This window comes from Botryllus schlosseri, chromosome 6 (assembly GCF_051294905.1).
Source record: "Botryllus schlosseri isolate E-star chromosome 6, Bs_hap1, whole genome shotgun sequence".
NCBI classification, from domain to species: Eukaryota; Metazoa; Chordata; class Ascidiacea; order Stolidobranchia; family Styelidae; genus Botryllus; species Botryllus schlosseri.
The window spans coordinates 25,115,729-25,132,191 of record NC_137241.1 but is presented as its reverse complement, the minus strand read 5'-3'; the positions used below and the strand labels follow the sequence as shown (position 1 = coordinate 25,132,191).

Sequence of the window (16,463 nt, the reverse complement as noted above, 5' to 3'; positions counted from 1 at the left end):
GTGTGAAGGCAGTGCCAAATTCTTACGTGTACATAGCCACGTACAATGGTAAATCAGTTAGTATAATCCAAATACGATTCCAATTTGTTTATTTAAGACCGGGATGGATACAATAGCGCAGCGCAGCTATGGCCATCAGACAATTGTCGAAATGAAATAACAACAGTCTCGGAGAGATCTTCAACACGACTCGAGTTTGACAAAGTGTGAAATAGTCGCTAAGTGACCTCTCGTGTGATATATGTTTCGAACGGCCTGATCCGTAGTGCTCGGATGTCATAGATTACTATATCCAGTGTAAGGTATATGTAAAAGGCTGTAGTGACACAGGAATGCCCTGCGTGTCGCGAGACAGATATAGTTCAAATCGAAACGTCATCTCGATCAAATATGCAACCGCATTAGACCATCAACGAAAATACACATTGTTACATCCAGACGAATTGGGAGTCTTTGAAGAAGCGTTCAAAGCCACGCAGCGGCTCAACTCAAGACAGTCAGAGTGGGAGTTCGACTTGTGATACTACTGATTTGTATAGTAGCGTTGTAAATGTATTCTCCATAATCATATCGCGTGTTTCGCGGACTTAACGTGTGTTGACCTTTCCGACGGGTTCAGGGTTAAATATTTCGGTAGGTAGGCAGGGCAGGCTGTGAAACACTGTTAATTCTGCATGTTCGCTTCCATGCGGTGCCTGTACTGAGATGCGTACTGTGTTCCTATTCTATGAGATAATCAATACGCCATGACAGTTCATATTACGCAGCCATTTAAAGGGCAATATCGGAAGTACTTCCTGGGTAAATGCCGGCAAATATGCGTAATCGCAGATTTACTTAAGAATCCAATCTCGCCATTGAACACGCTATTTATTCTGGAGGTTTGAGCGTAAAGGAGTTGACGAGGGCCACTCGACTGCGATATTGCCTTATCATTACCGATTACCACGGACAGATTTGCGCAGAAGTGTTGAGAACCGCAGAAGGTTACTGCAGTGAGAAAGTGTACTAGAGTCAGGAGCTGGTGCGTCTCGAAATAGAGTCGAAATCGAATGATTGTCGACCGAGTTTACTGAACAAACGCAGTCTACATGGTAAACAAGCCTCTCCGTTTCATCTCTCATTTATGCCGCTTTGGTTCAATTTGATTGGCAGATATCATGGACAATTGGACATTCAACGCCGGCCTTCTTGTCTGTGGGCAGTGGACACTGGGCAGTTGCGGATGTTATATCCTTGGACTTTCCCGCAGGCCACAGCCATAGTGTATATGACGGCTCATGGCGACAATCTTTCATTATATTAGAAGACGGTCATCACCATACTCAGCAGGGAAAGATTTAGCGGATTACGCTTACCTGCTTCTATAATAATCGAACCTTGAAAAATTATGTTATAATTTGGTTTTGTGCTGGGCTCGGATTAAACTTCAAAATAGCCCCACAATACGCTTCGTTTCAGTTGTCACTGACGCATTGAGGGTTCAGCTAAATCATGCACTCCTTTTAAGCATGCATGGGATCTTGGTAGAACACGAATTTCAAAATTTAGGTTCGCTTGTGATTGTTGAGAAAGATACATCTCCATCGAAGTTAATATGAAAGTAAATTTGTGAGCTATTTCGAGCTCCAAATACGTTTACAGCCGCTGTAAACGTTATTAGTGTGGGTACCATGCTATCGAAGACATTACAAACTGATGTGCTGACCTCTGATTAGTTCAATAACACACGGTTTGAAGTATTATCTCGGGATATGAGGTCCAAGTTTATCTCCGAAAGGCATATGAATAAGGCTGCTACCGAAACAGCATAGCAATAGATAAAAGAAAACCACTTTTTATAATGTAGATATGTTAACAAGGTATCGCACTGTTCAAATTCCACGATAGCTTACTGAGTTTGTACAGTAATCTTTCATTGGTCATCGAACCGAACAGGACAAACTGCGTAGGCTTTATAATTGAAATGCTAACGACCTTCCGAGTGGCATTCGACCTAAATTTAGGCCTAGAATAAAAGACGGTCTTCCTTGAGAAATGACACCTAGAGCCCCGAAACGGATATCGGGTACACAAGGAAATTTTTTCGCATGATTTATCATCATCGAGATTTGTTGAGAGAGCATTTGGAACAATCATATTTCTTTTGTGCTGTCACATATTCAAGGGCCCAAATTGATATCGTAATGTGAAGTGGGGTGATATTATGTCAACCGGGGCTACAGAACCACAATTGTCCGAATTCATAAAAGTAAAATGTAATACCATTCAAACAGTAGAATGAGATGTTCCTGCCGTATAAGAATGCTGACCATAAGAAAACATTTCGATAGCGGAGCAACGTTCAAAAAACATTTGATATAGTTTAGAAGAAAGTATTTGTGTAACATGTTTCTGGTGGAAAATCTTTCAAATACTACTCTTCAAGATGAACCAGTCTGAAAATGGAGCGGAATAGTATAGTACTTGTCTGCGCCTGCGCACATTGCCGAGTAGGGAGCGTAAATGACAAGAGATCGAAGCAAGTTTCGTTAGTTATTTGATAACGTGTGCACTGTGCATTGAAAGATGTAAAATTATGGCTTTAAGTGGTAAGGAGGATATTGGTAATCATGAGCGCTTATATGGATACACTGGGGCTCTGATGGTGGTAAATCCGATTATTATTAGCTTTGCCTGGTGTGAGTCGTAAGTTTGATATCAGAGTACTCCCTGGCCGTGGACTTACTAGGTCTTAAACTATGCCCGAAAGACTTTCAAACGTTTTGAGTTGTAGAGAGTTCATTATGTAGTAGCTATGATTTAGCGCTCGAACCAAGACGACCTTCTAAGACCAGTATTACAGCAAAGCATTTTGAAGTGTTCCCGTATGAGAAAGTTACAGGTCGACCGCACCGTATCTTATGACGTGGTCGAAAAAAGCGATTCGCCAATCGGCATCGCTCTTGATCTACTGTCCCTGCACTTACGGAGCCGAGTGTGTTTTTAATGTTTGTTGGAGTGGTTGCCATCACTCAGAATTTTAAATACCCGTGTATAACTATACATATATATACACATATCAAATGCATATATATAGCTAGACTGGCACTTTTTCGCGACACACCACATCTGTCACGTGAAGAGAGCATTACATGGATTTGTTTAGACAGGGCCGCTATTGAGTATGTATACGAATTGCGCTTCAGAAATTCTATCAAATTTGTTCGCGTCTCGTATGACACAGCTGATGATAGCTGTCCAGTGTCCACGCAGCAAGGGAAACTATCTATGAATAATAACGTACATTGTACACTTGTTCATAGCACGGAACTGTTTCCAATTGCAGGAAGTCTATATTGTACATTGTGCCGTTCAAGTTTGACGTTATGTCGTCTTGCGCGAGCCAGTGGCCTACTCGACCGAATATAGTTATTCTTGATGTTGAGCAACTCATCATTGATCAAATTCCAATCGAAGCGGTTGCCCGCAATCTTGCATCAATTTACGCGAAGAAAATTATGTCCATCTGACGTTTATACGATACAGTGTCACAGTGGACGTGAATATATGTTGTGAGACCCTTGTTCTTGCTCATAAATCACCTATTGCTTCTATGCAATACATAAAATAGGTATAGCCGGGTCGATTTGATGTTTCTAGATTTGTGTACCACGAAACACTCGCGTGCAACGGCAGATAAGTTTGTTTCCAAAAGTTAATCTTACCATTCTCTCATTTCCACAAAAACAGCAACGGGCGAGAATATTTGGATTTTTCATCTTCTCTGTATTTGAACACGGGGATATGCTTTTATTAGACCGCTACAGTGTGAACCTTTGACGTAGATTATAGTAAACACAGAATGGCAGCGAGAGGCACTGTGATGAAGTTCTCATTACCGCCATTCATCAAGTGTTTAAGGGTTGATTTTTAGTGAATGCTTCCAAGTATCAATACGGATCCGAAGAGTTTATTTTCCAACTTTTTTATCGTCTCCGCGCTCCCGGCGCTGTCAGCCCATCTTAATCCATTTTGACGATTTACCCCGTGTTTCCGACAGAGGTTACGAGCCTGTACCGTGTAATTCTATCGCGTTGCGACTGATGTACCTCAATGAAGAGATGAATTGCCAAGACACAGCATTGATCCTCGCCGTGTTGCTGCTCGCAACGAGCCAGAGGATGGCGGAAAGCTGCCGGGGCCCGGGGCCGCGGTTTTCGACGAGACACCCTCATAAGACGCAAGTGGCGCTGGTATACCGCCAGCATATTCCAAACATGTCGGAAAAGACTATCGGGGCTAGCGGGCCGGCGGAGGGGAAGATTCGAAGGAGTGATACGAAATTTAAAGATCTTGTCGTGACCTTGGACCAGAATGTCGTGTTTCGGAACGAGGAAGGCACGGGCGCCGACAGAATGATGACAAAGGTACACATCTACTAATTTATGATAGGCCTACGGTTATAAACAGAGCTTTACAATCAGTCATGATTGATACGTAACAAACGTTTTCTTTGACGATATCATCGTGGTCGTTCGAGAGGACATTGATATCACGGACCCGGCTCAATTCACTCGCTTTAACCAATGCTCAAAATATCAGCCCGTTAATGGTATTGAGGTTAGTGTGTCGTACTGTAGATGGGAATATGCAGAGCAATTCACATTCACTAAACCTGCCAAGCGCTCTCCCATTCTTTATTTTCGGAAATATTTATCGAATCGAGTAATACATTTCGCGTTTTTGTTCCGATTCCCATCGTTTGGTTGTATATTGTATAATATATTTCCTCGCACAACACCATTTTACTGTCTGTGTTCCCTATGAATCTTTGACATGATCAGCGGCTCCATGTTATGATACTTCGTAATATTTTTAATGTTATAGCCTGACTTGCAATGCTTTATGTATGGAGTATAGTTTGTAGATTGGGGTGTTTGTTGTATAATCAGATAAAAAACGAAAGCTTTAAAGTGACGCTCTTACAAACTATGATTTATCATTCGAATATGCGATTCACATTCGTTGGCGCTGTGGTCATGATGGATTGGTGATTTGTTGGCGCGATAAGTCAGTTCCGACTATTGTACGTACTATGGCGTACTTGTACACTGTCTGTACAGACTGGAATTTACCATCCATGCGAATTAGCTGTTGTTTATCGTGTAAGTTACCTTTCCGTGGTGCATCTTACCAATTTGGTATACAAATAAAACGACGTGATTATGTAATTCCACTAGCGTTTGTTTGAACAGCACAATCCTAACTGTTCTTACAGCGCTAAATGAATCAACCGTAAAACACACTGCACGCTTGAAATTTTAGATTTCTAATTACGGAAAACACTATAAGAATAGTTTACTTCCGTTCAACCACTGTAGTTGTGTTAGTGGTACCAAGATTAACTTATAAATTTTGCCACTTCCCATCTACGGCTGGCGGAAAACTTCGCAAAAAAGTGTGCGTAATCAATATACCCACTCAGCAATTAGAAGCGTTTTACGAGTAGCTTATTCGCTAACAGAACCTATAGTCTTACAATATAATGCAGCGTAATGTCAGCTTGGAGAAATATATTGTACTGTTTTGGGCTCATTTTCCCGGCTAAATCAAGTCTTCGAATGTAGTAATCACTGTACGGATGATATGCATAACTGTTGATTGATCTACTCGATATTTAATGAGATCTGTCAACACAGGATAATGCAATAAAACGATCAACTGCCAAAAATTTGGCGCTGCTTATGACGCCTTACATGCAGTACGAAGCGTACACGGATCGCTTCAAAATGCGCATCGATATCGTTGTTATGAAACATTGATAATTCTACGGGTAGTTTACTAGCCCGGCCACAATCTCATGGGACTGAACGGGATTAAATCGTCCGATCATCACTTGCTTATTTTACGAGCGCCACACGAAGGAAGCCGTGTTTTTATCAGTGTAGGGGTTTAGCAAGTAAATACGGCGGAAGTGCTCGATTGTAACCCTACGGAGGACAAGATAATAAACACAACTTCGTCATCAGAACAAGCGAACTTGTGCACAGCAGGTTGCCGGCGGTGGCCACCTGAGATTGTTATGTCAACACAGCTCGAGACGCTGTAAGTTCAATCGTACCGCAGTCAAATCGCGACCACATGTTCGTTACTAAACTTGAATCAGTGAGTCATCTGAGAATAGCAGCTCCTATAACAATAGGCTGCAATCAGTAAAGTCTCTATGTTTGACCAATGACCATACTACTATTTTACAAACCGCGCTAGTTCACGTGTTAGTGAACAGAGCATTGGACGAAATGCGTAAATCGTACACGGGGTGACGCAACTGAACTTCCCTAACGCTCGGCTCAACTACGGGTGGGATATCTATGGTCATTTTACGCCAGGGCGATATTCCAATTGGTTATTTCTGGCCCACCAATATACAGCAAGGCCCACACTGATTCTAAACTTTTGGATGATGGCCTAGAGATAACCCTTAGGTAATAATTGTGGAATTAGACTCATTGGTGTGTACTGTGCAGCATTCCACCACGTTACTCCTCGACTTGTGACGTTTGCGTACTCTCATTTATCTCGAGCCAGGAAATGCAAAATCAAGCTTCTTTGAAATGAGCATTCAAAGCCACAGCGCCCCGGAAGACGCGATATTTCTTATCGGGTACGTGCTGATTTTCCGGGATCGCACAAGACCTTTTTCACCACCGAGGAAATATTGACACTGAACGATGAGTCGCACATCGCGCGATTCCTTGTCTAGGCGTCGAGTGGTCCGGCTTTCAATGTTTGGTGTCTGATAACACGGCCTTCTCCGGAAACGACCGTGCGGCGGAGAGCAATGAAATTAATTGTCGGCTAATGTTTTTCGCGTTGGATTTTCGTGCCGTTGCAAACCCGCTGCGTTTTGTTTGTCAATCGTCCTGTCTCGTTTATGAGAGGCTGGCTTTTATTGCGGCACCTCAAACGTTACGACCGTGTCGCGGGCGCCGTCCGAGGCTCTGCCAAATGCCAACGCTGAGGATGGTCATAGTTACGAGGCACATACATCTGGTACCTGCAAGTTCATTCGCTATGTAGGCGAAAAGTCAAGGTACTGCTTCTTCAACTTGTTAGCAACATATTGCATTGTCACTCGTCATATGCCCGCGCTATTAATAGACAAAAGCCGGTTTTGGTATGGAATTCTTTTTATTGATGGCTGCAGTCATCTTACGATGTGAATGTCTCCTCTGTAGTAAAAGACTCGCGATGTGAAAGCATTTGTTATTTGGAATGCACTTTTTTACACCAAAGTATATATCCGTAACTGATAGGTACTGGCACTGATAGGTATTTACACTGATAGTTACTGATACTGATGCAGATTATCCTGAAGTTATTGCCCGCTGAATGATGATACTTGGATTATTTACTAAAAAATGTAATTACCGGTACTGTTTCCGAATTCATAATTTTTAGAAAGGTGTGGATATTTGTAGACTCTAAAGTCCATACCTTTGGTCTATATTCCGGTTGCGTATGTTTACTGTTCGCAATCGCTGTAGCATTCGGCATGAATCCTAACGCCGTGATTCGTATTCGAATACGTCTGAACGGTAACATGTGCCTATCGCAACGCATGTTATGGGACGGAATTAACAATTATCTACCACTGAACATCGCAGATTTCGGTGTTAGCCGTCCATCATCGCTGCGCGGATAGCAGAGCGTCACAGTGCATATGTTTCGACGAATTTCGATTATATACTCGTGAAACACACTCCCTCGTATTACTCCTAAACTTGGGTTTCTAGTAAACTTGAAGACGGTCCTAATTCCGAAGTCGTGACATCACAATACGAACTTACGGCGTATCAATGTAATCGCCAGCAATAGGTTTACTCAACGTAAACAAACCAAGAGCGGAATAGTTAAATCAATAGTAATATCTCTGGAACAGTTGATGTCGCCATTTACGACAAGTAGGTACAAGTTAAAACTCTGCAAAAAAACTCTCAAATAGCTGATTCTTACAGACCGAATAATGCCTGACGTAAACGCCGATTGTTGTAGTGGATAAAAATTCCTTTTGATATCGTTGGCTATGTATTTGGCAGTAAATTATCTCGAATTTTGTCATTATGTAGGGGATATATGGTACATAATGATGACAGTTTTGCGGTTCGACGGTACACCACATATTTGTTCTTCATTTCCAACCTAACAGACGCTGAACAGAAAGATTTATTTCAATAAATAGTCATGTAACCACCGAATAAACTACGACCAAGAACCCATATTACCTTACTAAACAGTCGCTAGTTGCATTCATTCATAATTTAATCACAATATTATGGTGCTCGGCATTAACGCCAGTAATCAATCTCCCCAATGATTGCTTGCATGTGTAGCTGATATTTAAGCATACCCAATACTGATACATGTAATCAAAGGCCATTCGTACTGATGGCAAATTGGTGACAATTTGGCTCATCCCTTCAACCCTAATTTTACCACACGGACCCGTAGGAACGAACCGAATCAAGCTAAGTAAGCTGTGTCACGTCAGATATAGGAAGTGATCAAACACTCATACAACTGCATATCGCTCAATCAATAGCCCGCCGAATGTCAGCATTGCCACAGGACAAATCCATTCTTACAATGCGCCACATTTCAATCGCCCGTTCGTATTGAATTAACTTACGTCAACGTGAATTCACGCGTTCGCTATTCGGTAGATAAGCGACATCGCGTTCTTGCAGGGAAAATTTGGAAGTATATTTTCGGCTTGAAATTATGTATTGATGTCAAGACAGAGCGTGTACTTCGTCTATTATCTGGAGTACAGTTCTTGAATACGGTATGGATCTGTCGTGATATTTTCGCGGATTTGTAGTTTGTTGATGGGGATGAGTACCAAAATACACAAAATGACCCGTCCCCGTTTAAAGCCCCAAATACACCAAAGACATTATGTTTCGGCAGTTCAACCAAAGTAAGCGGGAAACTCAAACGTTGACGCATCAGCCTATTATCAGCTTGCAACTATATAGTCTGTTTCTACATTTCTTACGAAATTTCGAGAGTTGTGGTGGCTGAGGGCGAGACAAGCTAGGAACCGCGCGATTAATCCCTGATGACGAAAACGCGGCAATTACTGCGCCAGAAAGATTATTATTTCTGGAAAGTATGTGAACTTACTGTCTTCCGCCGTCCCATGCTCACTCATAGCGTGACGTCATATCACGGTAGCTCTGCCACAACAAAACTGATGACAAATAAAACCAATCCTTTTCGTACCGCGGGAATAGATGCGGTTGGAAATTGAATTGCGATGTTTCGAAAATCTATTTTGGGACGGATCGGGGCGCCCGTTCCAGAAAACTAGTTTCTAACTGACGCCTAGTGTGTGTTTCATCTCGTCGATCGAAAATAAAAATGGCGGACTGCGGTATTTGCGAGAAAACTTTGCAATGTTGTGGCGAGATAGCGTAGTGGTATAATCCACAGCTGTAACACCAATGGGTCGCGAGTTTGAATCCGACCGAGGTCGACTCCAGAATTCCTACCTAAGTGTTGGAGGTTTATCTAGGCTCCTAGCCATCTGATCCGTGTAGGCGGTGTCTTACAAAAGCCTAGAACGAAAATGGGCCGTGCTGCAAGTCAACAGATCAGGAATCACATATGGAATCACCACGTATACCGAAACAACAACAGCTTAAGCTTTCTTGACCGCCTGGCTGATAGTTCCGCGTACAAGCAACCTTCATAACGTGGATCTAACGTGAATTCACTTTTCAGCGATGCCAGGATCGTCTAAAAACCTTGGCGCTGATGGTGGTGAATAGATGGCCAAAAGTGAAGCTACGTGTAATCGAGGCTTGGGACGAAGACGGGAATCACGGGCGGGACTCGCTGCATTACGAAGGTAAGGATACTACTTTAATGCATGGAAACCGTACACTGATAGCCACCTCAATAGGCGTAGCTTTACATCTTCGCGTGTCGATAAAGCGACCATTACACCGACACCGGGTAAAATTTCATACGCCTACCATGTTTTATGACACGATCAATCGTATCGTTTTGTTGACAATAATATACCTTTGCTGAAGTCTATTCGTATTACACATGAAATGAACGGTGTAATTCTGGCAGAGTGGACAACAAGAAAATTGTCAGCTTTTCCAAATTATGTTAGGAGTAGAAATTATGAATTCACAAAATTGAAATAGAAATATATTCCGAATTAGAGAGGAATACAACAAAAATCAAACACAGTTCATACCAGAGTTCATTCTCAATAGCATGAGGGCTTCTTGGAGGTACAGAACTTCACTATATAATTGAATAGTATATATACATTTCAATATGAATATTATTCAATGTTATAAGCATGAGAATGACAGATCTATGTACACCAAGCTTAGGTCGTTTTGCACTGTACAACTGACGATTACCCCTGACGAGTGTCAGCCGAAAATATTCGGGTTCATTTCAATATGAATATACTATTCAATTGTATGTTGGAGTTCTCTACCCCCAAGAAGCTCTTCATATACATTTTTCCTGCAGCATTTTCAGAAAAATCATAAATTAAATTAGAATTAATATTGAAGCGTAGAAATATTTCACAAATGATATTATAATTGTATTACCGGCATTTCGCTCCATTTAGTTTAATTAGACGACTTGAATTGTCTAGAAATGTCTAGTATTCAACTCTTATTTCTGGAGACGATTTCTCTTTTATCGATGCGAGCTTTATAACATCACGTATAATCGTGTGTACATTACACTGTGCAGTGGATTTCGACAATGACCCTGCGCAGCGTATACTCCCGTTAATCCGTTATTGAATCGGCAGGACGAGTTTTATGATTTCGATTTTCTCACGATGATGGCCTATCACTCTTGAAAAGTTCCGATCCATTTCTATGAATAAATTTGTTGTTGCCTTTCAAATCACCGAAACGCCCAAGCTCAAAGTCAATATCACGACGCAGTCAGACTAGAAAACTTTGTACTCTCGTACGGATGGCGCATACAAGATATATATTGAAAGCTTTTGCCACTGGTCGAACATTACAAACACCCCGGTTTTCTCAGGTAGAGCAGTGGACCTCACCACGGACGACAGAGACGAGGAGAAGTACGGAATGCTGGCTCGGATGGCCGTGAATGCCGGGTTTGACTGGGTATTTTACGAATCAAAGCATCACATACACGCAAGTGTCATTGCCGGTAAGTGGCCGACCACGGGTCATTTCATCCGCTCTGATGTCTCGAGAAGACGGCAATTATCCGTGTTCGGTGTTCACTTAGCGTGATCGGGTGGATACTTTGTACACGTCAGTAAAGATAGATGATAAAGACCGGCTGGAAAAATGAACTGAGCTGCGTCTCACGTATTCAACACTACGTAATACCCGTTCCTGTTACAACGCGATTACATAGTTATATCTGTAAACTACGTAAAAGATTATTGGTAACGCATTATTGCCAAGAGATTTAACAGTAGAGCGTTACTGGTTTTACAAGTTATAATCCTCCTCTATGTTCAATATAATGTTTAATATCTTCGACATTGGATTATATATTACGGTCGTTTGAATATTATGCTAGGACGATTACGTTCGAATTTCTCAACATTTACCACGTTAGCTCTCTAGAAGTTTTGTGAAATATCTACACGGCTGTTGACTATCGTATTATCGTTTTCAATTTGGTTGGATCATGTTTGCAAAGATGTCAAAGACATTAAAAAATGGATGATATGCTGCGCGGTCGTGCCGTATCGTGTGAGCCACGACCGCATTAGCACTCAACGGTAAATATCCCAAAGGTGACGGCACGTTCTATCTAATGACCCAATTCGGTAGTTCAAACCCAAAGCGCGTCGCCTCTCGAACGCTAATGATTTTCTTATGAAAGCTTCCAACACGAAACACCCGTGCCAAACAATCGCCTCGCTTTATCGTGCCGGGAACTGTAAATAACGTAGCTAACGTATAGCGGAGCTACCTTTCTTGAGCTATTGTGATGTCATACCCTCTTGAATATGGAAGAGGTGTCATCTGCATTCGGGCGAACCCGCGAACAAACCAATAAGACCGTGATGCTTCGAACAATAAGCCTTCAATATGATCGCGGGGCTGCGCGCTACGGTTTTAATTATATAGTCGAAGCCAAAACATGCCTCTTATGGACGCTAGAAAAGGTTAAGTATCCGCAGCGACGCATCGAAAACCTAAAGGAGTCGCCGACATTGATGAGCGTAGCAAGCTTGAGAAAGTAGCGGCGATCAAGCTTACTGTCAATGACAAAATTTTCACACAATCCCAGAATGTCGATCAAACGGACGACTTTCGGAAAAGCTTCTTTTAAGCGACTAAAATGTTCCCGCCGCGCATCTTTGTTCGTAGGTATTAGCCTACATACATTCGAGCATTTCGATATTGTCATCTACTGGACAAACATCCCGACAGGATAAGTTTAGGATGCAATTAAATTCGGATTTCGCAATCGCATTCTATTCATAACAGATAAGCGAGCATGTTTTTACAAGGCTCTTTATCCAGCCGCCCGACTGACAAGATTACGCATCGGGGCTAAAATGTTATAATCCCAGGACAATAGAGTCCCACTTCGGATAAAACGAGGGAGGCTGGCGCAAAAGTATTTTCCCAGCAAGCAGGCTAACCCATTAGCCACTCTCCGAAATAGGTAATACCTCATACGAAGATGTACCTTTGTAAAGAATTTAAGATACTTGTTTCGGGGGCAAAATAACACAAACTTTGATGTACTGCTTGCGTTGTTTTGATTTTGTGACATATTCATAGATGAACACATGAGTAATACTTTTTTAGCGAGCCGTATTGAATAGCGAAATTGTTCGTCGGAACACACAGCGGCATGACTAGACGTCGGACACTCTCAAGTGTGTCTGTTAATCGTTGGGCTTAAGGATCCGCCTTTGCTTAAAACGCCTTGCCTATTTCAGATGACGAAGTCTCCATGGGATCTGGATGCTTTCCTAAAGATAGCACAGTGACCACGCATGACGGCGAAGTACTCAAGATGGACGAATTGAAAGTCGGAGACAAAGTTCTGACGTACGATCGCGACACTGGCGCCCGAAAACTATCCGACGTGATTCTCATGATGCACGAGAACGCTGACACTGTCGCAAATTTCGTCAAAATCACAGCCAGAACTGAGAACGGGCACCAAAGCATTCAGCGGCAAGTCACACTGACTAAGAATCATCTTATTTACAAACACGAATCAACACTGCCCGACAGGTGGCATCCGCGAGCTGTATTTGCCGAGGATATACAGCTAGGAGATTACGTATATTTGAACTCGTACGAAATAACGAATTCAACTGACTTTGCCGCTGCAAAAGTAACAGCGGTCCACTCCGTTGAAGGTAAGGGCGTTTTCGCCCCACTTACCGCAGAAGGAAGCATTATAGTAGACGGCGTGGCTGCTTCATCATACGCGGTATATCACAATGAATACATATCCCACGCATTATTTTATCCGTTACGCCTATTGTGGAGGTGGGGTTTCAGATGGAGCGACCAACCCACCACTACAAAAAGCATATCCGGGGTTCATTGGTATCCGGGGTCAATATTTCATATTGCGAACGCGATGCTGCCTAGAGGCTCTCTTAATCCGTGAAGAGCCTGATTCAGGACCCACGCACTCTATCGAATTGCTGCGAGATGAGGAGAAATGTCGAGACTAAGAGGCGGGTCAGACAATCCATCCTCGAGTCAATGAGTCAAAGGGGAAGTCTGAAGGCTGGATCCAGAGTCATCGAACTTCGGCAGAAGGCACGCGTGTGTGCGGAGGAGAAAAATAGATTGATCCGAAATGTCAACAATGTTGCGTAAAGGAAACTCATGTTTCCGTTTGTACAACTCGCGGCGAGAATATCAAAATAAGCACCGATTGTCATTGTTGCAGCTATACGGTGATCATCTGCGAAATAAACACTATACTTTGTATAAATGAGATTAGAAAAGGATTGGGAAGTGAATTTGATGCCATATTGAACATCCTCATTGTCGTATGCTACATAAAGAGTTATCTCTTGTCATACAAATCCTTGCCATGTTGACCTGCGATTTGGACGCGTAAACATAGCTTAAAGTCATGGTATATAAAATCCGTGTTGGTGTGTACACTGTACAGCGTACTGTATTGCACTGTACAGTGTCGCACAGTTGATGATAGAGGAAAACAACAGCTCGGCCCGCATTCTTCCTTTTCTACCTCAGGTATCTTTTCTTTACGACTCCTACCGTCTTTAGAATGGCAGTCAGGTTATGCAAAATATCGCCTATTTCTTCATCCTTCTTTATATTTCATACTATTATTTATTAGGGTGTAGACGGGATCGAAGTTGTGTGATGTCACTGTGGTGAAGTGATAATCCATCCGAATAACTGTATTTTCCCTATACTAAAAGGACATTCCGAGGTCGCAAGAAAGATCCTCATTTGTTTAACCTTGGCAGCAGACACTTAAAGTGATAACTGCTCGAATCATGCGTTTATGAATGATATTTTTACTATACTTTTTAGAGATTGATATTAGCAACACGATGTGTTGTGCTTACATGTTGATTTTGCACAAAATACATTTTCATTACACACCATTTCATGGTCAATGTTATTGTGTAAATAGCGCAGTTGATTATAATTCAGGCTTACCATACGTCCTCTTTTAAGAGGATTTGTCCTCTTTTTTTAAAGTGTCCTCGGAGGACGCCCTTTTGTCCTCTTTTTTGAGATTTTGTCCTCTTTTTTGAAAATTTAGGTCAGATTTAGAGCAAATTGCTAGTGATATGCTGTAATTTAGTACAGAAGTGACGCTCTGGAGGGTATTTCGGAGCGAAAAACGCTATATTGAGCTCCGAGCGGAAACATGACCTTTTTTTTTAGTCATCCACCTAGCAATGCGGAGAAAAAAACGGTATTTTGAGCGCGGAGAGATGACCTTTTTTTTTCAACCGGTCCCAAAGTGGGAAAAATTCACCGGTTTTTGAGAATTCTACTCCGGTTTTGCAAGACTCAAATTTCTGAAAAAGTGTCCTTTTTTAGATTTCCAAAATATGGTAAGCCTATTATAATTATCGATAGACGGAAAATGTGCATAAATAACAAAGCAGATAGATATATTTCAGAGATGTAGAAGACCATGTTTTGGAACAGCATGTAGGTTAATACGGTGCTATGCCAGATTACTTGCAAAACACAGTATGGTATCCAGTATCCACGGCAGTTGGAGCACTTACGTTTATAGCTTCCGAATTGATGACTTGATCGAGAGCAGTCTGCTGCGAGGCGACAGAACAGAGTTCGCCAACTTGTGGTTGGGTTGATAATTATGTCCAGATGCCTGCTTGAGGGCTGGGATGAATTCTATTCAGGCAAATTAGCTTGTTAGTTCTTCAACTCGATTGCTATCAAATTTTGACACGGCAGGCATTATGTAGTATCGCTATCAATTTACGAGTAACCAGATTGGATAAGATGGTGCCGTAGTAATAGTACTAAAATGAAAATGCTCTGACATTTGTTGAGAAAGATTCGGCCTGCGTTTAAACCCGAGTCCTAGCTGTTTGTGTTCGGCCATTTGTTAAACAAAGTCCGATAGTAAATTCCACTTGGAAAGTTGTTTTATCTAAACCTGCTTGCTCAATGCACCACTGTACGGTACACAGTAGTACACGCAATGCACAGTGTACAGGCTACAGCTTGTGCGAGTAGGCTCTACAATGGTTGCAATTGCAAATGAATGGCATACAACGCACTTAAATTAATCGACCATGCCTCGTAGTAAAATAAGTGATCAGTAGAAGAGCCGCGCGAATCTCAAATAGGGTGGTCACCAGTAGGGCTGGGCACAATGATTCGAGTACTCGAATCTGAATCGAGTATTAATTTTAATGATTCGAGTCGAGCAGTAAAAGATGATTTTTTCGAGTACTGAAATTATACGCTCCTCGCAACTGAAAGTTAATTTACTAACGGAAATTATAGTTTTGATACTATTTTCCACCGAGGAAGCCTTGAATCCTTGATTGGCTGTGTCGTAGCATACGACACATAGTACAAAGCTACGACCGTTACTGGAAATAATACATTTCCGAAATCATGATCATCCCACAACATTGTCAAGAAGTGCAATGATATCGGTATCGTCGAAAAAGATACCAAAGTATCTTTAATGTGATGGATAACAGGCATTATGTTCTTTGTGGTGGCATAAAAGGTACATATTTGAACTTTGATATTGTACATTCTGTTGTGTGATACTCGAATACTCGACTCGACTCGAAGCTTAATACGTGATTCAGAATCGAATCACTCAGGTATTCGATTTTGCCCAGCCCTAGTCACCAGAGAAGGGAGGGAACGACTATGTTCATGTCTTTCAATGATGCCGTTTTATGCGACAGGTCAGCGGTGACTGCC

General features: G+C 42.0%; 1 protein-coding gene across 1 annotated transcript; it reads left to right on the top strand.

Annotated features, from left to right (window-relative positions):
• The first annotated feature begins 44 nt into the window (after positions 1 to 44).
• On the top strand, positions 45 to 14,641 carry LOC145441774 (desert hedgehog protein A-like). Its single transcript, XM_080319716.1, has 4 exons — positions 45 to 4,409; positions 9,769 to 9,895; positions 11,077 to 11,211; positions 12,974 to 14,641. Exons 1-4 carry the CDS (start codon positions 4,086 to 4,088, stop codon positions 13,657 to 13,659), a joined length of 1,272 nt encoding a protein of 423 aa, XP_080175842.1. The 5' UTR covers positions 45 to 4,085; the 3' UTR covers positions 13,660 to 14,641.
• The last annotated feature ends 1,822 nt before the right edge of the window (positions 14,642 to 16,463 follow it).

What these genes read in the sequence shown, in the direction of transcription:
- LOC145441774 (XM_080319716.1), top strand. Translation starts at nt 4,086, where the DNA reads ATGTACCTCAATGAAGAGATGAATTGCCAAGACACAGCATTGATCCTC. An exon ending in CCGACAGAATGATGACAAAG is followed by an intron (nt 4,410 to 9,768) that starts GTACACATCTAC and finishes TTCACTTTTCAG; the next exon opens with CGATGCCAGGATCGTCTAAA. An exon ending in ACACGCAAGTGTCATTGCCG is followed by an intron (nt 11,212 to 12,973) that starts GTAAGTGGCCGA and finishes TGCCTATTTCAG; the next exon opens with ATGACGAAGTCTCCATGGGA.